This window comes from Bos javanicus, chromosome 25, assembly GCF_032452875.1.
Source record: "Bos javanicus breed banteng chromosome 25, ARS-OSU_banteng_1.0, whole genome shotgun sequence".
Lineage (NCBI taxonomy): Eukaryota > Metazoa > Chordata > Mammalia > Artiodactyla > Bovidae > Bos > Bos javanicus.
The window spans coordinates 9378072-9399109 of record NC_083892.1 but is presented as its reverse complement, the minus strand read 5'-3'; the positions used below and the strand labels follow the sequence as shown (position 1 = coordinate 9399109).

At 49.6% G+C, this 21038-nt stretch overlaps 1 protein-coding gene across 1 annotated transcript in view; it reads left to right on the top strand.

Annotated features, from left to right (window-relative positions):
• TEKT5 (tektin 5) overlaps nucleotides 1-20772 on the top strand; it is a 49609-nt gene extending 28837 nt beyond the window's left edge. The window contains exons 6-7 of the mRNA XM_061401117.1: nucleotides 16867-17021; nucleotides 20364-20772. Coding sequence (XP_061257101.1) covers nucleotides 16867-17021; nucleotides 20364-20580 — 372 coding nt within the window. The 3' untranslated portion in view covers nucleotides 20581-20772. The remainder of the gene's footprint in view (nucleotides 1-16866; nucleotides 17022-20363) is intronic.
• The last annotated feature ends 266 nt before the right edge of the window (nucleotides 20773-21038 follow it).

Here is a 21038-nt window from a genome sequence, read left to right as displayed (position 1 = left end):
TGAATTTACTCCCCAGCGGCATTTGCCAACGTCTGGAGATATTTTGGTTGTTACAACTTGCCATGTGGAGGGGGAAGGGGGCAGCGTGCTCCTGACAGACACAAACAGTGGGTGGAATCCAGGGATGCTGCTAAACATGTCGATGCACAAAGCAGTCCACCCTCCCGACAACGAAGCTGGGGCCCCAGACATCAAGTGGGCCGAGTTTGAGACTTGCCGCTCTGGCTCTTTCATGACTTGCATTTCTGGCCAAGTCCCTCTGGAGCCCTCCTCCACTAGCTCTTGCCCCTGGGCTCAGCTGCCGTTGAAAATCTTCCACCATTTGACCAGAAAAAGGATTCCAAGCTGCTTTCTGCCTTCCGAAGCTGGGGAAACTGCACTGAGTCAGGCATCTCCTTGGAAACCCCTTGGCTGCACGCAATTTGGAAAACAATAAATTTGCAAGGTTGCACAAAGCATGCAGAAGCCCAAAGCTGGCTGGAACTGCTAAATCCCCCTTTTTTCCCTTCACATCAAAAATAATTTCCCGGCCCTGGAGGCTTTGTCTGCTGTCACAAGATGCAGGCAGATGTTTTGAAATGACCAACACCACTGCCAAAAGCGTCCCCCCTTTCAAAGCCCTTGGGTGGATTTCTGTTCCAGCCGGGAACATCAGAGCACTTTTCCACTGAGCTGAGGTTGGTTTCGTCCTAGGCACGCCTAGCAAGGACGTACCTTGCCATTTGGGGCCAAAGACCATTTCCAGCCAGGACTTAATCGTTTCCCCAAGCCTGGGACTGGGGCTTGCCGTCACAAGGTCTGAATGTGGATGATCACCATCTAGTTTGTCATCCTATTGCAAGTAGAAGGTGAAAGAAAAAACTCTCCATCACAAGAGGCATATTAACCTCACTCCGTGCAGCTAGAGTTCTAAGTGCTTTTCTAATGTTAACTCATTTTCCCTCCTACAACCCTGTGTGTGTGGTGTGTGTGTGTGTGTGTGTGTGTGTGGTGTGTGTGTTTGTGTGTGTGCACGCTCAGTCATGTCTAGCTCTTTGTAACCCCATGGACTAGAGCCCACCAGGGTCTCCTGTCCATGAAATTTCCCAGACAAAAATACTGGAGTGGGTTGCCAACAACCCTGTGAAGAAGGGATTACTTTTAGCCCCATTTTACAGATGAGGAAACCAAGGACAAATATTTTCCTAAAGCCCTTACCCAGTGCAGCTAGTAAATGGCAGAGTCAGGATTTGAATCTACGTGTTCTGCTCCAGAGTGTATTCTTTAAGTCAGTGTGAGCATCTTCCCTGCTCCCACCAACACAGCCTAACAACAACAACAACAACAATGTCTAGATCAGTGCCCTCCAATGGGACGATTTTACACCAGGGAACATCTGACAATGTTTGGAGACACTTTTGGTCGTTACGACTTGGGAGGGGCTGCTATTGGCACCCAGTGGGTAGAGACCAGGGATGCAGCTGAACACCCTGCAGCGCACAGGGAAGCACCACAGAATAACAGAATAACCCTGCCCCAAATATCAATAGCGCCAAGACCGAGAAGACTCGGTCTCCCGGCATTAAGGTTTGACTTTTTAAAAAGAAGAAAGGAGGGAATTCCCTGGTGGTCCAGTGGCTAAGACTCTGCGCTCCCAATGCAGAGGGCCTGGCTTGATCCCTAGTGAGGGAACCAGATCCCACATGCTGTGTGCCACAAATAAGACCTGGCGCGGCCAAATAAATATTTTTTAAAAGAAAGGATAAAAGGTAGAAGATAGGTAGACATGGATGGATACATGGATGGATGGATGGATGGATGGATGGATACGTAGGTGGATATATGGATGGATGGATGGATGGGCACATAAGTGGATATATGGATGGATGGGTGGATGGATGGATGGGTACGTAGGTGGATATATGGATGGATGGGTGGCTAGATAGAAAGTGCTGAGGTCTACAGAGTGCTTGTTAGGTGGCAGCCATTGTGCTTAGCAAAGGGTACCTAAATTAACCCTCACAGTCACCCTCTGAGGTAGACATTGTTATTATCTCCATTATACAGATGGGGAAACAGGCCCAGAGAGGTTTGGCCATTTGCCAAGCCCATGTGCTCAGTGGTGTGGTGCTGGCCTTTGAACAGCAGCCTTCTGATTTTAGGGGCTGGCACTTCCTCCCTCAGCTCACTCAGACCATTATGGCGCGCCACATTTTGCCCTTCGTGTCCTCTCGTGACCTTGTTCCCTCTGCGTCTCTCCATCTGGACTCGGTGTGGGCCCTCCTGCCTCTCAGTTCCTCACTGGCCATCTTCTTCCCAGCTTTGTGCCCTCTGCCCACCCTCCTAACGGCAGCCGGAGAGATCTGCCTCAAACAACAAACCCGACCATGTCCTTCTGCTTTAAAACTTTAACCGTGCATGTGGTCACCTCAGCATTTTGTTGAAATGGCGCGGCACTTTGGGAGGTCTGGGCTGGGGCCCGAGACTCTGCGTGTATGACGAGCACTCAGAGTCCAGCCATGCTGGTCTGCAGACCACCCCTTGAGTAGCAAAGCTGTTGGAGAAATTACTCTCTGAACGTGGGAAACCTCGAAGAAGCAGCAGCCTGGTGCGTGATGGGAGGCTTAGAGGGATCAGGACTTCCTCTGTGATGAGCTACAGCCTGCGTGCATGCTCCGTCATGTCTGACTCTTTGTGACCCCCATTGGTCTGTAGCCCGCCAGGCTCCTTGTTCATGGGATTCTCCAGGCAAGAATACTGGAGTGGGTTGCCATTCCCTTCTCCAGGGGATCTTCCTGACCCAAGGATCCATCCTGCATCTCCTGTATTGGCAGGTGGATTCCTTACCCATTGAGCCACCTGGGAAGCCCATCAAACTATCAGCCCTGGGGCCAAATCTGCCCCTCCCCTGACTGTTTTTGTAAATAAAGTTTTATTGGAACACAGATTCCCCCATACATTTCCGTATTGTCCGGGGTTACTTGTGCACTACCTTGGCTGAGTTGAACTCAGAAACTATATGTGACAGAAACTATACGTCTACAACCGAAAATATCTACTTAGAGAAAAATGTGTCCACTGTCTACAGCATCTTCAAGGTGCTCCAGAAGGCTATGTACTGGGACTCCCAGCCATCTGAGGGGGGTTGACTCGAAGACTTAAAATCACAGACGCATACCTGCACATACACACATGTGCACACACACAGCCACACCTGCAGCTCTTAACAACAGCTCTCAGACTGCATCTCAGAGGATGTGGCTCCGGGCACACGGAGGTGATAGTGATGGATTAGAGCTTGAACTTGGTCCAGGAGCACTTTCAGTGCCCTAACCAGTCAGGGAGACAGGTCTTGAGTCCCCATTTGCTGGATAAGGAAATTGGGACCCCCACAGCCCGGGGCTCTGAGTGAGGTATGAGTTCCACAGCTGGTTTGTGTTAGGGCTTGGATGGGACCCCAGTCTCCTGACTTCCTGCCCAGGACTCTTACCTCCAAGACACCCTGCAAGGAGGCCCCTGTGGCTGAGAATCTGCCTGGAGCAGGGGCGGGGGGCGGAGGGGGGAAAGGGGTGGGGAGGAGAGTGGGGAGTTGGGAAGGTAGAGGGGTGTGGTGAACAAAACGCTCTTTGGTTCCTCAGGCAGGGCTGGGGGGTTGGGGGTTGGGGGACTGACCCACCTTCTACCTTGAGCCGACCCTCCCTGAGCCGCATTCTAGAAGCTGAGAAAGAGGACACTCCTCCTCTACTGCACAGGCAACCCCTGCCCTGACCTCTTACACCCTAATAAGTGGGTTGAAGGAAGTTGAGCCCTGGACTGGACGTCTGAGGGGACTGAAGTCGCCTGCAGAGACAAACTCTGAGGTTCCTATTGTCTGATATTAAACAACAACAATCATCCCAAAGGAAAAACCTCCTAAGGGACTGAACACTGCAGGATGGGAGCTGGGTGTAGGGTGGGCAGGAGGGACAGCCTCATGGCACGTGCCTGCACTGGACTAAGCATTTTATATACAGTATCTCATTTAATCTGCATGGTAACCTGGTGGGTGATTTGTTATTATTATTATGCGAACTTTATAGCATGATAATAAAAGCATGGGTTTCCCAGGTGACTCCATGGTAAAGAATCTGCCTGCCAAGCAGAAGATGGGGGTTCTGTCCCTGGGTTGGGAAGATCCCCTGGAGAAGGAAATGACAACCCACTACAGTATTCTGGGCTTCCCTGGTGGCTCAGTTGGTAAAGAATCCGCCTGCAATGTGGGAGACCTGGGTTCAATCCCTGGGTTGGGAAGATCTCCTGGAGAAGGGGACTGACTACCTACTCCAGCTTTCTGGCCTGGTCTCAAAGAGTCGGACACGACTGAGCAACTTTCACTTTCACTTCACGTTCACAGTATTCTTGCCTGGGAAATCCCATGGACAGAGGAGCCCTGTGGGTGTATAGTCCATGGGGTGGCAAGGGGTCGGACATGACTTAGCAACCAAACAACAACAACAACAACAAAAAGAACAAGTGTCCTGTACAATGTCTGGCCCCATAGATGGGGCTACTGAGTGAAGAGGCTCAGTGGATATCGAATACACGAATATATACGGCACAGATAGGGTAAGCGACCGGTTGAAGGGCACACAGTGGGGAAGAGCCGGAGCTGGTATTTGAACCTAGATCTGTGTGACTGCAGAGGGACTCAGTGAGCTGAAGGGACCTGCCTTCCTTGCCCCCTGTGCCTGGCACACGGGAGGCTTAGAACTACCCCTTTCTCAGTCTAGGGCCTGGGGACCCTCCTTCCCAACTGAGTTCCAGCTTTGGACCAAGGCTGCAGAGACTCCTCCCATGGGGTGAGCCCCTGGGCCAATCCCACAGCAGGCAGCCCTTGGCCCTGCCCCAGGAGGTTTCCCCAGCTCAGGGACTGGGGAGAAAGGCAGACAGGGAAGGAGGGCGAGAGCTCTCTAGCTGGCCAAGGGAAGATGGAAGGAGGGGCACGATGGCTTTTCCCAGGGCGTGTTTGTGGGAGGAACACGCACACACAGGCACGGGCTTGCTTTGGGAAGAGCAGGACTTGGTGCCAAGGCTTTTCAAGTTACCACAAAGGAGTGTCACTGGCTTCGTGTGCCAGCAGTGAAGGGCTTTATATACTTGCTAAGGTTTCCCAGAGCTCCTTCTCCCAGGCCTGGCACAATGGCCTCACCTCCACTCTGTGGAGTGGCTGTGATCCCCATTTTACTAGAAAGGCTCAGAGAGCCTAGGACGCTTGCCTAAGGTCACCCAGCTTGGATGTGCTGGGGCTGGGATTTGGAGAGATTCAGGTTGTCTGGTGCCAATGTCTCTGCTTTCTACTTAAGCAAACACCTCATGGTGTGCATTGGTCCATCCAGGGAGGAATGTTCATTAAGCATCTACTAATTAATCGGTGGGCTTCCCAGGTGGCACAGTGGGAAAGAATCTGCCTACCAATGCAGGAGACTTGGGTTCTATCCCTGAGTCAGGAGACTTGGGTTCTATCCCTGAGATCCCCTGGAATAGGAAGTGCAACCCACTCCAGTATTCTTATCTGGAAAATTCCATGGGCAGAGGAGCCTGGCAGGCTGTAGTCCACAGGGTCGCAAATAGTTGGATGCCACTGAACGACTGAACAATTGGGCAATACATACAGCTTTTAGCAAAATGCCTGGCACCCTGTCAGCACTATTTTAAGTGTTAGGTGATATTATTACTATGTCCCGGGCACTGATTGGTTTAGGCAGTGGAAATTCAGCAGAGAGCAAAACAAAAATCCCTCCCCACATGGAGCTTACTCCCTGGTAGAGGATGATGGACAACATTAATGAATTGTTGTTCAGTTGCTCAGTCGTGCCCAACTCTTTGCGACCCCATGGACTGCAGCATGCCAGGCTTCCCTGTCCTTCACTATCTCCCAGAGTTTGCTCAAACTCATGTGCATTGAATCGGTGATGCCATTCAACCATCTCATCCTCTGTTGCCCCCTTTTCCTCCCACCTTCAATCTTTCCCAGCATTAGGGTCTTTTCCAGTGAGTAGGCTCTTTGGATCAAGTGGCCAAAGAACTGGAGCTTCAGCTTCATTATCAGTCCTTCCAATAAATATTCAGGGTTGATTTCCTTTAGGATTGACTGGTTTGATCTCCTTGCTGTCCAAGGGATTCTCAAGAGTCTTCTCCAACACCATAGTTCAAAAGAATCAATTCTTTGGCTCTTAGCCTTCTTTGTGGTCCAACTCTCACATGACTCATGGTCTAAATACATACATGACTACTGGGAAAACCACAGCTTTGACTATATGGACCTTTGTCGGCAAAGCGTTATCTCTGCTTTTTAATACGCTGTCTAGGTCTGTCATAGCTTTTCTTCCGAGGAGCAAGCATCTTTTAATTTCATGGCTGCAGTCACCATCCACAGTGATTTTGGAGCCCAAGAAAATAAACTTGGGTTAATAAAATAAAGACTGTTTCCATTGTTTCCCCATCTATTTGCCATGAAGTGATGGGACAGGATGCCATGATCTTTGTGTTTCGAATGTTGACTTTTAAGCCAGCTCTTTCACTCTCCTCTTTTACCCTCATCAAGAGGCTCTTTAATGAATAAAGCACAGTATGTCAGAAGGTATAATGACTATAGAGAAAAGAAAGCAGAATTTGAACAATTGGGAGTGCTGGCCGGTTTGGGGGTTGTAAGTTTAAAGGAAATGATCAGAGAGAGGTCTTCTGGGCATTTTAGCCATAACCAGAAGGGCATGAGGGCATGAGCCATGTGGAGATCTGGGGAAGGAGCGTCCCTGGCAGCGGGAACAGTCTATGCAAAGGCCCTGTGGTGGGAGCATGCTGGGTTAGATGTGGATTGTGAGATGCACCAGCTCTATGGGCAGGTGGTGGGTGAGTGGGTAATTGAATGCCTCAAACACCTCTATCTTCTTCCCCCTGCAAAGGGTGGTGAAGGTGTTCGAGACGCTCATTCCGTGTGTGTGTGTGTGCGCGCGTGCGTGCCCACATGCATATTACAGGTGCCTTGGGTCTGAGCGATTCTGAGCTGCAGAGCATGTACAGACTTGCCCGGCAAGGCTGCCTGTGCTCTGAGCTTCCTGCCTGCCTGGGCTGGGGTCTGGATCGCCTAGGTGACCACAGTGCGGGACAAGGGCACAGCTCTGGGCTGAGCACCAGGATTTCCAATTGCTGACATCAAATTTCCCCCAGAAACTTGAAAACCCTGTGATGAAGCAGCCTCCTTTCCCCCAGGCCCCTTGCTGGAAACCCAAGCCCATGGTGCTCAGGTCACCCACATGCACAGCTCCAAAAATATCTTCAAGGGATGAAATTACTCCAGTGACTCCACTTGGAGTTTTCCTGCCAAGATGGACAGTCTTGAGTTGCACATCCAAGTCCTCAATCCATCTCCTTCCCCTTGGGACTCTTTAGCATTTGCACATCTCTATCACCTGCATCAGTGTTTCGTGACTCTGGCTGCACCTGCAGGGAGTTCCTAAAACCTTTTGACACCCACTGCATCCCGGGCCAATGAAATCTGAACCTCTGGTGGAGGGGGCAGACAGCTGCAGTTTAAAAAACTGTCCAGATAATGCTAATGGGCAAACAAATGCAAGAATTAACACCCATTACAATTAGATAGCATTTTGTCTTTAATAGAATTTCTCCCTTAGAAAAGTTATTTTAAAAGGAAACCTTAGCTCTGATAGGATTATGGGGATTTTTTTCTCCTCTTTTGATCCTGGGGAAGAGAGGTAAGTTTATCATACGTCTTGGCTCCTGGCACATGTGTTTGTACAAAGCCCCTCATTTCCTTGTTTATACCCTTTTATCCCTAAACTTCAAGGTAACTCCTATTCTCCCATAGATGACCTTGCCCTCAGGGACTATTTGAATGAATGAATGAATATGACCTCTTTAAAGAATGTTGACCTGTTGATTTAAATGTTGTTCAGTCTCTCAGTGGTGTTTGATTCTTTGCAGCCCCATGGACTGCAGCACACCAGGCTCCTCTGTTCTTCACTATCTCCCAAAGTTTGCTCAAATTCATGTCCATTGAGTCGGTGATGCAACCTAACCACTCCTCCTCTGCCACCCATTTAAATGTGTTCTTATAAAAAATGTGGATTGCCATTGCTTGTGCATGGATCTTTACTTTTCTCAAAAGGGATTGTATCAAATAGCTCAATCTGTCTCCCAGTTTCCTCACCTTGCATCGTTCCTATGGATGTGAGGTTAATCCATCTATGGGCTGCCAAAATCCTCCACCTGCTCATTTACTGTTTTTTACATGTCCGTCTCCGTGGTCACAGGCAGCTGGGTGCTGCCAGCTCACTGAACCTCCTTGACACGTATGTTCCAGAATGGTCTTGGGCTCCTTCAGTGTATATAGTATAGACCAGGAGTGGACATGCTGGGATATGTGGATTACCCTCTTGGACTCCAAGTTCTTCTCCTTGGGGGACATCATGGAATTTGGGGTCTTGGGACCGGACCTCAGTCTTGGCACCTTAGCTTCCTGCTAAGCCTGAAGGCCAAGGCTGTTCTGTCTCCGGCCCCTGCCTCTGGTCAGCCCACGTGGTCTCTGCCTCCTGTCCCTTGGGGGTCACATTCCTCAAACTTCTGGAAGCTGAGTCACTGCCTCCAGGGCTTTTGGAGGTGCACAGGTTGGCAGGACTGTGGTAGGCATCAGGGGCTGCCCCCAAGAAGGAGTGTGTGTGTATCTTTTTTCTCCCTTCCATTGAAGAGGACCCTGGCTGTGAGTGATGGAGGCTGGACAGGAGGTTTGGAGAAACATTTTCTCGGCAGAGTTTAGACCCGCCTGGGCAGATTTGCCTTGGGTGTGAGTCATCAGTGGGTTCTAGAACAGCCAATTCTGGAAAACCCCTTCTGTTCTGGAAAATCCACAGGCAGGCCTGTTCAAGAAATGCTAGGGGGTGGGGTGGGGTGGGAAGGGGTGGTGGCATGGGGAAAAAGCAAGAGTTGGTTCCAGCTGCCCCACCACGCCGCCAAAAGCCAGCCCCGAGGAGGAGACGGGGGGCAAGTAGCTTCACAGTGCCCCTCAGCACCCTCCTTCACCGTCACCCTTCCTGATTTTACCTGCCTGCCCCTCCCCCACCCCCGCCCCGCCACCTGGGCTGTCACTCACTTTACATGTTTCATTCACGTGGTAAAATGTAATTAGGTTATTCTATGGACGGAAAACCAACAGCGTTTGCCAGGAGTAGAGAGTAGCTCAGTCTCCCGGGTGGCACAAGTGGTAATGAACCCGCCTGCCAATGCAGGAGACATGAGATGTGGGTTTTGATCCCTGGGTCAGGAAGATCCCCTGGAAGAGGGCATGGCAACCCACTCCAGTGTTCTTGCCTGGAGAATGCCATAGACAGAGCCTAGCGGGCTACAGCCCATAGGGTCGCAAAGATTCTGACACACACACACACACACACACACACACACACACACACGGTAGAAAGATACATATAACGAAAGCAGAGCAGGCTTGTTAACATGTAACTGGAGCCTGTTGCCTGCAGAAGTCTCTGGATCCCCCAGCTGCTCTTTGCCAATCAAGGGAGATGAGCAAGTGTTGGGAGGCTGTGCCAGGACAGACTGGCCTCATGCCCCTGGAAGTGGTCCTCCGGTTTGAAAAACAATTAGTAAGCTTTAGTTTTCCCTGGGAGCTGCTGTCTTCCTGCCTCACTGCTGGGCTCACATGAGAGTTCCCAGAAAACTGAAATGTACTGGATGCCTCCTAGTGATGGCATCTCCCACCAATATCCTGCACACTAAAGGCATTCAAGTTTGTGTTGTTAACAGGGAGAGAGGAACTTGAACTTCTGTGATGGCAAAGATGGTCACTTCCCAGGTGATGCTACTAGTGGTAAAGAACCCAGCTGCCAATGCAGGAAACGTAAGAGACATGGGTTCAATCCTTGGATCAGGAAGACCCCCTGGAGGAGGGCATGACAACTCACTCCAATATTCTTGCCTGGAGAATCCCATGGACAGAGGAGCCTGGCGGGCTACAGTCCATAGGGTTGCAAAGAGTCAAACACGACTGAATCAACTTAGCACAGCACAAAGACGGTTGCAGTTGTAGTAAGGGCTTATGGGTGCTAAATGTGTGTGCGTGCTTAGTCACTTCAGTTGTGTCCAACTCTTTGCAACTCCATGCACTGCAGCCCACCAGACTCCTCTGTCCATGGGATTCTCCAGGCAAGAATACTGGAGTGGGTTGCCATGCCCTCCTCCAGGAGATCTTCCTGACCCAAGGATTGAACCCACATCTCCTGCATTGGCAGGCAGGTCCCTTACCACTAGCACCATCTGGTAAGCCCAGGTGCTTAATAAATCTTGCCTAAAGAAGTGGGCAAATAATCCACTAGAACAGGGGTCCCCAACCTCTGGGGGATCTAATGCTGGATGATCTGAGGTGGAACTGATGTAATAATAATAGAAATAAAGTTCACAATAGATGTAATGCTCTTGAATCCTCCTGAAACCATACCCTGCCTCATTGGTCCATGGAAAGCCTGTCTTCCATGAAACTTTTCTCTGGTGCCAAAAAGGTTGGGGACCACTGTACTAGAATGTAACTCCTTGAAGATGGTGTTTTCTACCTGTTCTGTGCACTGCTGTGTCCACTACCTACAACAGTGCTTAGCACCCAATAGGTGCCTCATCCATAGTTAAGTCAAAGACTGAATCAGTGAATCCATAAATTAGTGAGTGAATGAAGAAATCAATGAGCATGTGAATGAATGTCCGCCCATTCGCTAGAGTCAAGGGATAGGCCCTTTCATCATCAAAGAAAATCTACAGAAAATAAATGCTGGAGAGGGTGTAGATAAAAGGGAACCCTTCTACACTGTTGGTGGGAATGTAAATTGGTGCAGCCACTGTGGAAAAACAGTATGGAGGTTTTTCAAAAACCTAAAAATAGAGTTACCATATGATCCAACAATCCCATTCCTGGAGAAAACTCTAATTCAAAAAGATACATATACTCCAATGTTCATAGTGGCACTGTTCACAAAAGCCAAGACATGGAAATGACCTAAAGGTCCATGGGTAGATGAATGGGGAGAACATGTGGTATATAATGGAATGCTGCTGCTGCTAAGTCGCTTCGGTCATGTCCGACTCTGTGCGACCCCATAGACGGCAGCCCACCAGGCCCCACAGTCCCTGGGGTTCTCTAGGCAAGAACACTGGAGTGGGTTGCCATTTCCTTCTCCAATGCATGAAAGTGAAAAGTGAAAGGGAAGTCAGCCGCTCAGTTGTGCCCAACTCTTAGCGACCCCATGGACTGCAGCCTACCAGGCTCCTCCGTCCATGGGATTTTCCAGGAAAGAGTGCTGGAGTGGGGTGAATGGAATGCTACTCAGCCATAAAAAACAATGAAAGAATGCCATTTGCAGCAACATGGGTGGATCTAGAGAAGATTATCACACTAAGTGAAGTAAATCAGAAAGAGAAAGACAAATACCCTATGATGGCCCTTATACATGGAATCTAAACTATGATACAAATCAACTTATTTACAAAACTGACTCACAGACACAGAAGACAAACTTATGGTTACCAAAGGGGGAAGGGGGTGGGAGGGATAAATGAGGAGTTTGGGATGAGCAGATACAGGCTTCCCTGGTGGCGCAGACAGTAAAAAAATCTGCCTGCAATGCAGGAGACCAGGTTTGATCTCTGGGTCAGGAAGATCCCCTGGAGGAGGGAATGGCTACCCACTCCAGTATTCTTGCCTGGAGAATTCCGTGGACAGAGGAGCCTGGTGGGCTATAGTCCATGGGGTCACAAAGAGTTGGACACCACTGAGCTACTAACACTTTCACTTTGGTGGTGTGAGTTGAGGGTCCACACACTTCTATGTATAAAATAAACAACAAGGATCTCCTATACAGCACAGGGAACTGTGTTCAGTATCCTGTAATGAGGCATAAGGGGGCTTCCCAGGTGGCTCAGTAGTAAAGAACCTGCCTGCCAAAACTCCTCCTGCTTGGCAGATGGATCCTTTACCACTGAGCCACCTGGGTTGGAAGGCCCAGTTTTCTTCTACAGTGTGTTCGGCATGCTCTCTGAGCTTTGCATACCTGCATATCCAAAGGGTAAGTTTCTGAGAAAAATCCCCTGGGCTTCTAAGGAGCTGTTCTCCCCGCTCAGTGGAGTGTTTACCTTCCCATGCTGGGCACGGAACATTCTTATGGGATAGCATTTAACCAGCCTCTGGTTGGCATTGCTCTGGTCTAGGTGGCCCACTGAGGACCAGGTGAGGGGCCAGTCTCCCTCCCTGGTGGGATTTGAAAGAGGCAGTGTAGCACCCCCTCCTACCCCACCCTCAGATAACTCTGCCTCTGTCTCAGCCCAAGTAGGAAAAGGGCATCCTTTTGTTCTCTTGAAACAGAGACGTGTTCTCTTTGTAGGCTTTTTTTTTTTTTTTTTCCGTAACATAGGGCTTCCCAGGTGGCTCAATAGTAAAGAACCCACCTGCCATTGCAGGAGATACAGGAAACTTGGGTTTGATCTCTGGGTGGGGAAAATCCCCTGGAGGAAGGCATGGCAACCCATCCCAGTATTCTTGCCTGGAGAATCCATGGACAGAGGAACCTGGCAGGCTACTGCTCATAGGGTCGCAAAGAGTTGGATGCGACTGAGTGACTAAGCCGCATGCAAATTCATTATTGACCAGGGCATGCTGAGTGGTTTTTCCAGAAACTAGTGCCTGTGGCTAGGGATTTTTATTTTGGCTGGCCAAAATTAATTCCTGTTATTTCACTAACACTCTGTGGGTTATTATATTCAGTAGTTTCCACTGTGTGTGTCCGCGCTAAGTCACTTCAGTCGTGTCCAACTCTTTACGACCCTATGGAATGTAGCCCACCAGGCTCCTCCGTCCATGGGATTTCCCAGGCAAGAGTACTGGAGTGGGCTGCCATGACCTCCTCCAGGGGATCTTATTGACCCAAGGACTGAATCTGTGTCTTTTGTGTCTCCTGCATTGGCAGGTGGGTTCGTTACCACTGTGCCACTTGAGAAGCCACACCTGTAAAGTCTTCTCCAGCACCATGAGTTTCATTTTCACTTTCCATTTCAGAATCCATCACTAAGATTTTTTGTCTTTTTTTTTTTTTTGGTCTAATATTCACATCATCTGAATCAGAATTATAATCTGAAGAACTGTCATCTTCTAAGATACTGGTATATGTGTTGCTCAGACAATCAGAAAAAGTATCTGCATAAAATTCAATGAAAAATACTTCTTTACTCAAAATTTTGTAATACATCACTTTTGAAAATTTTTGGTAATAAACTTGCATTTATAATATACATAGTTCAGTTCAGTCTCTCAGTCATGTCTGACTCTTTGCGACCCCATGAATCGCAGCACGCCAGGCCTCCCTGTCCATCACCAACTCCCGGAGTTCACTCAGACTCACGTCCATCGAGTCGGTGATGCCATCCAGCCATCTCATCCTCTGTCATCCCCTTCTCCTCCTGCCCCCAATCCCTCCCAGCATGAGAGTCTTTTCCAACGAGTCAACTCTTCGCATGAGGTAGCCAAAGTACTGGAGTTTCAGCTTTAGCATCATTCCTTCCAAAGAAATCCCAGGGCTGATCTCCTTCAGAATGGACTGGTTGCATCTCTTTGCAGTCCAGGGGACCCTCAAGAGTCTTCTTCAACATCACAGTTCAAAAGCAGGAATTCTTCGGCGTTCAGCTTTCTTCACAGTCCAATTCTCACATCCATACATGACCACTGGAAAAACCATAGCCTGACTAGACGGACCTTTGTTGGCAAAGTAATGTCTCTGCTTTTCAATATGCTATCTAGGTCGGTCATAACTTTTCTTCCAAGGAGTAAGCATCTTTTAATTTCATGGCTGCAGTCAGCATCTGCAGTGATTTTGGAGCCCAGAAAAATAAAGTCTGACACTGTTTCCACTGTTTCCCCATCTATTTCCCATGAAGTCATGGGACCAGATGCCATGATCTTCGTTTTCTGAATGTTGAGCTTTAAGCCAACTTTTTCACTCTCCTCTTTCACTTTCATCAAGAGGCTTTTTAGTTCCTCTTCACTTTCTGCCATAAGGGTGGTGTCATCTGCATGTCTGAGGTTATTGATATTTCTCCCAGCAATCTTGATTCCAGCTTGTGCTTCTTCCAGCCCAGTGTTTCTCATGATGTACTCTGCATAGAAGTTAAATAATCAGGGTGACAATATACGGCCTTGACGTACTCCTTTTCCTATTTGGAACCAGTCTGTTGTTCCATGTCCAGTTCTAACTGTTGCTTCCTGACCTGCATATAGGTTTCTCAATAAGGTTGGATCAAAAACCCCTGAGGGAGAAAAATGTGAATGATAATGACAGAAGTTGGATAATGAATCTTTGATCAACTTTAAGTTCTAACAACTTCACGCAGTGATGTTAATTGTATTACTGTCTAAAAACGTATTGATACATCTCCAGTCAATAACATTTGGGTGATAAAAGATATATTAATACGTCTCCAGTCAATAACGTGTTAAGGTAATAGGGAAGCCAGGACTTTACTTCTTTGGGGAAAAAAAATCTCTTTTAAGCAATTTCTTGTTGCCCATAAAATATGGGCCCAACCCAGGTAAAATAGTCATGTTATGATTTGTGAGTATTTCATCAGTTCAGTTCAGTTTAGTCGCTCAGTCACGTATGACTCTTTTCGACCCCATGGACTGCAGCACGCCAGGCTTCCTTGTCCATCAGCAACTCCAGGAGCTTGCTCAGATTCATGTCCAAAGAGTCGGTGATGCCATCCAACCATCTCATCCTCTGTCATTCCCTTCTCCTCCTGCCTTCAATCTTTCCCAGCATCAGGGTCTTTTCCAGTGAGTCAGTTCTTTGCATCAGGTGGCCAAAGTATTGGAGTTTCAGCTTCAGCATCAGTCCTTCCATTGAATATTCAGGACTGATTTCCTTTAGGATGGACTGGTTTAATCTCCTTGCAGTCCAAGGGACTCTCAGGAGTCTTCTCCAACACCACAGTTTAAAAGCATCAGTTGTTCGGCATCAGTTGTTTCTCTTTCTCATGTCAAAGAGAAAAACAATATGGTTACAAAGTCCCTAAAAGTGAGACAGGGTCTTAGACTTGCAGTCCCCACCGCATTCAGGAGCACTGGTATACTCACATGTAACAGTTCTCTGCATATTAAAATCTGTGACAGGACCATATACATTTCAGGGCACACTGGTCCAAAACTTCAGTGTGCATAAGGACCCTTGGGCAACTAACTAAAAATCTAGACTTCGAGGTCCCACCGTGATTCATTCGTTCATTCAATGGATGTTTATTGAGTTCCTACTATGAGTAGAGTTGCCATATTTAGCAAATAAGAATGCAGGATGTCCAGTTCAACTTGAATTTCAGATCAACAGCAAACAACTTTCTGGTGTAAGTATGTGTTATGCAATATTGAGACATATCAGTAAATCCCCTACATATGAACCTTCAAGTTGTGAACTTTCAAAGATGTGAACGTGCATTGCATTAACATCAGGAGTGAGTGAAATTGCAGCTTGCCTTCCTGGGTCAGGAAGATGCCCTGGAGGAGGAAATGGCAGCCCACTCCAGTATTCTTGCCCGGAAAATCCCATGGACAGAGAAGCTTGGTGGGCTACAGTCCAAAGGGTCGAAAAGAATCAGGTACGACTAAGCGACTATGCACACACTGTCTCCTATTACTGACGCTTCTTCGGCTCTACCATCTCCCACCTCCTCTGCTTCCTCGAGTCAGTAATTCTTTTTGCCTGTTCACTTGATGCCAGCCCCTGTATGGCAGCTGTAGTACTGTAGTACTGTAGTTTCAAGGTACTGTACTGTAAGAGTAAAAATGTTTTATTTTATTTTTTTATCTATTATTTGTGTGAAAAGTATTATAAACCTATTATAGTACAGTACTGTATCACCAACTGTGTTAATTGGGTATCTAGGCTAATCTTGTTGGATTTAGAAACAAATTGGACTTACTGTACTAAAAATGCTTTGTTGTTGATCTGAAATTCACATGTAACTGGGTGTGCGGTATTTTATCTGACAGCCCTCACTCTGCACTAAGCTCTGTGCCTGGCGATGGGTGGAGGGGATGCAGCAATGGATAAAGCAAAGCACCTGACCTCTTGGAGCTCACATGCTAGGGAGGGAGACAGACAAGCCCATAGATTAATCGAAGGAAGGGTGTTGAGGAACACTGTGGCGGGGTACCATTCCAGGCTTGTCCAGAACAGAGCACACGTCACCTCGTTATTTGTTGTTGCCGAGTTGCTGAGTCGTGTCCAACTCCTTTGCGACCCCAGGGACTATAGCCCGCGAGGCTCCTCTGTCCAGGGGACTTCCCAGTCAAGAATACTGGAGTGGGTTGACATTACCTCCCCATTGGGCCCTGACAAGTCTGGGAGGGGTGTCAGCGCAGTCCACCTCTAAAGAACCTTCTCTCAGGTGAGGGGCACCATGAAAACTAGAACTGCCCATACATAGATCTAGAGCTGCCAGAGATGACAGAGAAGAGAACGGACGTTTTATACACGGTGGCGTGTCATACCTTTAGTACACTCAGTTCTGGGGGGCACTTATGGTTGGTTAAGTGCAAGTTCTTCCCTGGTGGCTCAGTTGGTAAAGTTGGCCTGCAATGCAGGAGACCTGGGTTCGATCCCTGGGTTGGGAAGATTCTCCTGGAGGAGGGCATGGCAACCCCCTTTAGTATTCTTGCCTGGAGAATCCCCATGGACAGAGGAGCCTGGCGGGTTGCGATCTACGGGGTGGCAAAGAGTCAGGCACGACCGAGCGACTAAGCACACAAATGCAAGTTCAGGTTCCTTCTGATACCGCAAATGTTCCCTGCAGACGCTGCAGGAAATCTTCCAGACGGAGAACACCATCATGCTGCTGGAAAGGTCCATCATGGCCAAGGAGTGCCCGCTGAAGGTGGCACAGACGAGGCTGGAGTGCCGGACCCGGCGCCCCAACGTGGAGCTGTGCAGGGACAGCCCCCAGTTCAAGTGAGTAGCGGGGTGGGGGTCAGGGGCCGGCAGGGGAGGGGCAGGTCTCAGGAACTGGGAAATGGACCCTCCACCGATCAGGAGACCGGGGTCTACGACTCCACAGCGCACTGGGGGCCTGGGGCTCTGAGGATGCCCTTGGCAGTCTCCCCACCAATGGAGGCCACCCCTTTGCGCTGCCGCCTTCTCATCTAAATGAGGACGGTTTTGTAGGCCTGTTCTGCTGCGGGAACTCTCCAAGCCAATGAGAAGCTGCCGCCCAGCCTGGAGGCGTGGTCCTTGCCCTTTGATCGCTCCAACCGCCCCCCACCCCGCCCCTCCGCGCCCCCAATCCCCGCCCCGTCTCTCCAGGCTGCTGTGAAACAGATGCCCAGCCCACACCTCACCCATCCTCCAGCGCCCTTTCTGTGAAATTCTCACCTGCAAGCCCTTGCTGCTAAGTCACTTCAGTCGTGTCCAACTCTGTGGGATCTCATAGACGGCAGCCCACCAGGCTCCCCCGTCCCTGGGATTCTCCAGGCAAGAACACTGGAGTGGGTTGCCATTTCCTTCTCCAATGCATGAAAGTGAAAAGTGAAAGTGAAGTCGCTCAGTCCTGTCCGGCTCTTCGCGACCCCATGGATTGCAGCCTACCAGGCTCCTCCGTCCATGGGATTTTTCAGGCACGAGTACTGGAGTGGGGTGCCATCGCCTTGGAACAGCCCAATCCTGCCCGTCCCACTTAGCTAAGGAGGAACTGCTTCTTTTGACGGGAGAGTGGCACAAAGCTCACTGCAGGCCCAGAAACAGGGTTTTTGGAGTCTAGGGGTGGGGGTTTGGGATGGCACGATGATCAGGCAAGGAAGGAAATGGCCACTGGACTTGGGGAGTGTTTTTCCTGTGACCTGCTGTGTGACTTGGGGCTGGTCGCTTGGCTGCTCTGTCCCCTCCAAGCTCAAGACACTGTCTTCATTCTCTGTGGCCATGTGACAGGCTTCCCCCACAACTCAGTGGCTCGTCTTCCTTCTGAGCTGAGATAATGAGGCAAACAGAGCTGGAGGAGAAAGAGGAGGAAGAAAAATATTCAGAGAGAAAATGCTGAGTGGTGCCGTGCGCTGAGGTTTCTACAGCCTTGGTCACTGCCTGGGAATAAAATTCAGGTTCTTATTTGCACAAACTGCATATCAAGTGGTCAGAAGCTATGTGTGGCTGGAGGCGTGGAATGGACTGTCTCCATCGCTGCTGAAAATTCTGCTGGACAGCGCTGGCTGAGAGAGCCCTAAGGAAAGAAGGGTCTCCAGGCTGCTGCTGTCACCTCTCTCTAGCTCAGGCTTGTCACTGGGAAGCACCCTGATATCAACCCGGGTCCTCCCAGCAGCGTGTCCTCCAGTTCTGAGCACTGTCTCTCCCCCAACCTCCAGGTGGGTCCCAGCCCCACAACCAACCCACCATCACAGCTCACCAGGTGTATTCATGACCCAAGGCTGCTGTGACAAATGACCACAAGCTGGGTGGCTTAAAACAACAGGATTTCTCCTCTGAAACTTGCAAAGGCCAAACCTCTGAAATGAGAGTATCGGCAGGGTTGATTCTCTCTGGGGGTTCTGAGAGTGCGTCTTCACCCAGCCCCTCTCCTAGCTCCTGGTGGTGGCTGGCAGCCCTTGGCTTGTAGCTGCATCATTGCATCTGCCCCTATCTTCACATGGCCTTCCTCCCTGTGTGTGTCTGTGTTTCAAATCTCCCCCTCCTTTCTCTTATAAGATCAGTCATTGGATTTAGGGTCCATCCCTGGTGGCTCAGACAGTAAATAATCTGCCTGTAATGGGGGAGATCCGGGTTTGATCCCTGGGTCGGGAAGATCCCCTGGAGGAGGGCAGGTAAACCCATTCCAGTATTCTGGGAGAATCCCATGGACAGAGGAGCCTGGCAGGCTACAGTCCATGGGGTCACACAGAGTCAGACAGGACTGACTGACTGAGCACAGCACACTTAATGGAGGATAATTTCATCTCAAGATGCTTAACTGAATTCCATCCACAAAAATCCTTCTTCCAAAAAGCATCACATCACAGGTACTGGGGTTCAGACGTGGTGTCTGGTATCTTTCACTCAGCCTCATGTCTTCAAGGTCCATCCATGTTGTGGTACATATCAGCACTTCATTCCTTTTCATTCAGTTCAGTTCAGTTCGGTTCAGTCACTCAGTCATGCCCAGCTCTTTGCGACCCCATGAACTGCACCATGCCAGGCTTCCCTGTCCATCACCAGCTCCCGGAGCTTGCTTAAACTCACGTCCATCAAGTCAGTGATGCCCTCCAACCATCTTGTCCTCTGTTCTCCCCTTCTTCTCCTGCCTTCAATCTTCCCAGCATCAGAGTCTTTTCCAATAAGTCCGTTCTTTGCATTCCTTTTCATTACATCTGAATAATATCCTCATGTGGGGACAGAGCATATTTTGTGCATCCATTCATCTTTCGATGGACATTTGGGTTGTTTTGACCTTTTGACTCTTGTTATTTGTGCCGCGGGCTTCCCTGATGGCTCAGACGGTAAAGGATTTGCCTGAAATGCAGGAGACTGGATTCAATCCCTGGGTAGGGAAGATACCCTGAAGAAGGGAATAGCTACCTACACCAGTATTCTTGCCTGGAGAATTCCATGGACAGAGGAGCCTGGCCGGCTGTAGTCCATGCAGTTGCAAGAGTCAGACACAACTGAGGAGCTAACACTTTCACTGGCTTTTCATTCGCGCCACACGAGTATTTGTGCAAGGATTTGAGTGTCTGTTTATACTTCCCTGGTAGCTTAGCTGGTAAAGAATCTGTCTGCTATTCAGGAGACCCTGGTTCGATTCCTGGGTTGGGGAGATCCCCTGGAGAAGGGATAGGCTACCCACTTCTGTATTCTTGGGTTTCTCTGGTGGCTCAGCTGGTAAAGAATCCGCCTGCAATGTGGGAGACCTGGGTTGGAAGATCCCCTGGAGAAGGGAAAGGCTACCCACTCTAGTATTCTGGCCTGGAGAACTCCATGAACTGTATAGTCCATGGGGTTGCCAAGAGTTGGACATGACTGAGCGGCTTGCACTTCACTTCACTTTTGGTTCTTGTGGGTCCTGTCTTGAGTCTGTGCTTAAGTGAGGAAACACCGGCTTGTTTTCCTGAACACCCCGTCTGTGTCTCGCTTTGTGCTCACCGTCCTCAGCAACTCTACAGGGTGTTCACCCACCTGCCTGCCCGCCTCTGTCTTTCCTGCTGGCCGAGCCCCACCCACCTGGCTCTCTGAATTCCCCAGCGCCTGGCACATGGGAGAGGCACATATGGCCTCCGGCTGGCCGAACCCAACTTCCCCTCTGCTCTCTCCCAGGCTGGTGAACGAGGTGTTCACCATCGACGACACCCTGCAGACCCTCAAGCTGAGGCTGCGGGAGACCCGGGACACGCTGCAGCTGTTGGTCATGACCAAGTGCCGGCTGGAGCACGAACTGGCCATCAAGGCCAACACCCTGTGCATTGACAAGGAGAAGTGCATGGCGATGAGGAAGACCTTCCCCAGCACCCCGTGCATGGGCATCTGCCCTTGAGCCTGCCCGTCCCTCCACCCCCACCCCGCCCCGCTCCACGCACGCTCCTTACATAACACAGAATTTGCAAAGGCAGAAAAACAAAAATAAAAGAAAGTGTCATTTTTCTCCCTTTCCTCCTATCATGAAAAAAAAAAAATAATATGTATATATATATATGTAAAGAGCCAAAATAAATGTGCCCAAACCAGAGACCTGGGAGCTTGTTCCTTGCTGCGGAACCGGCCTCTTGATGGATCCCAGGGTGGAGACATGCTGTTACCCGTCGGGGACCGAATGTTGTGAGGTTGTCAGCCTCCCCAGGAACGGAAGAGGCCGCATTTTTAAAAACCTGTTTGTCTGTTAAGGAGCACAGCATAGACCGTGGTGTCCAAAGACTGGACATCGGAGCTAGGAGTCCCGAGGCCAGCTGTGACTTAGGAGCCGAGGGGCCTTGTACAAGTTCCCAGACTGAGCTT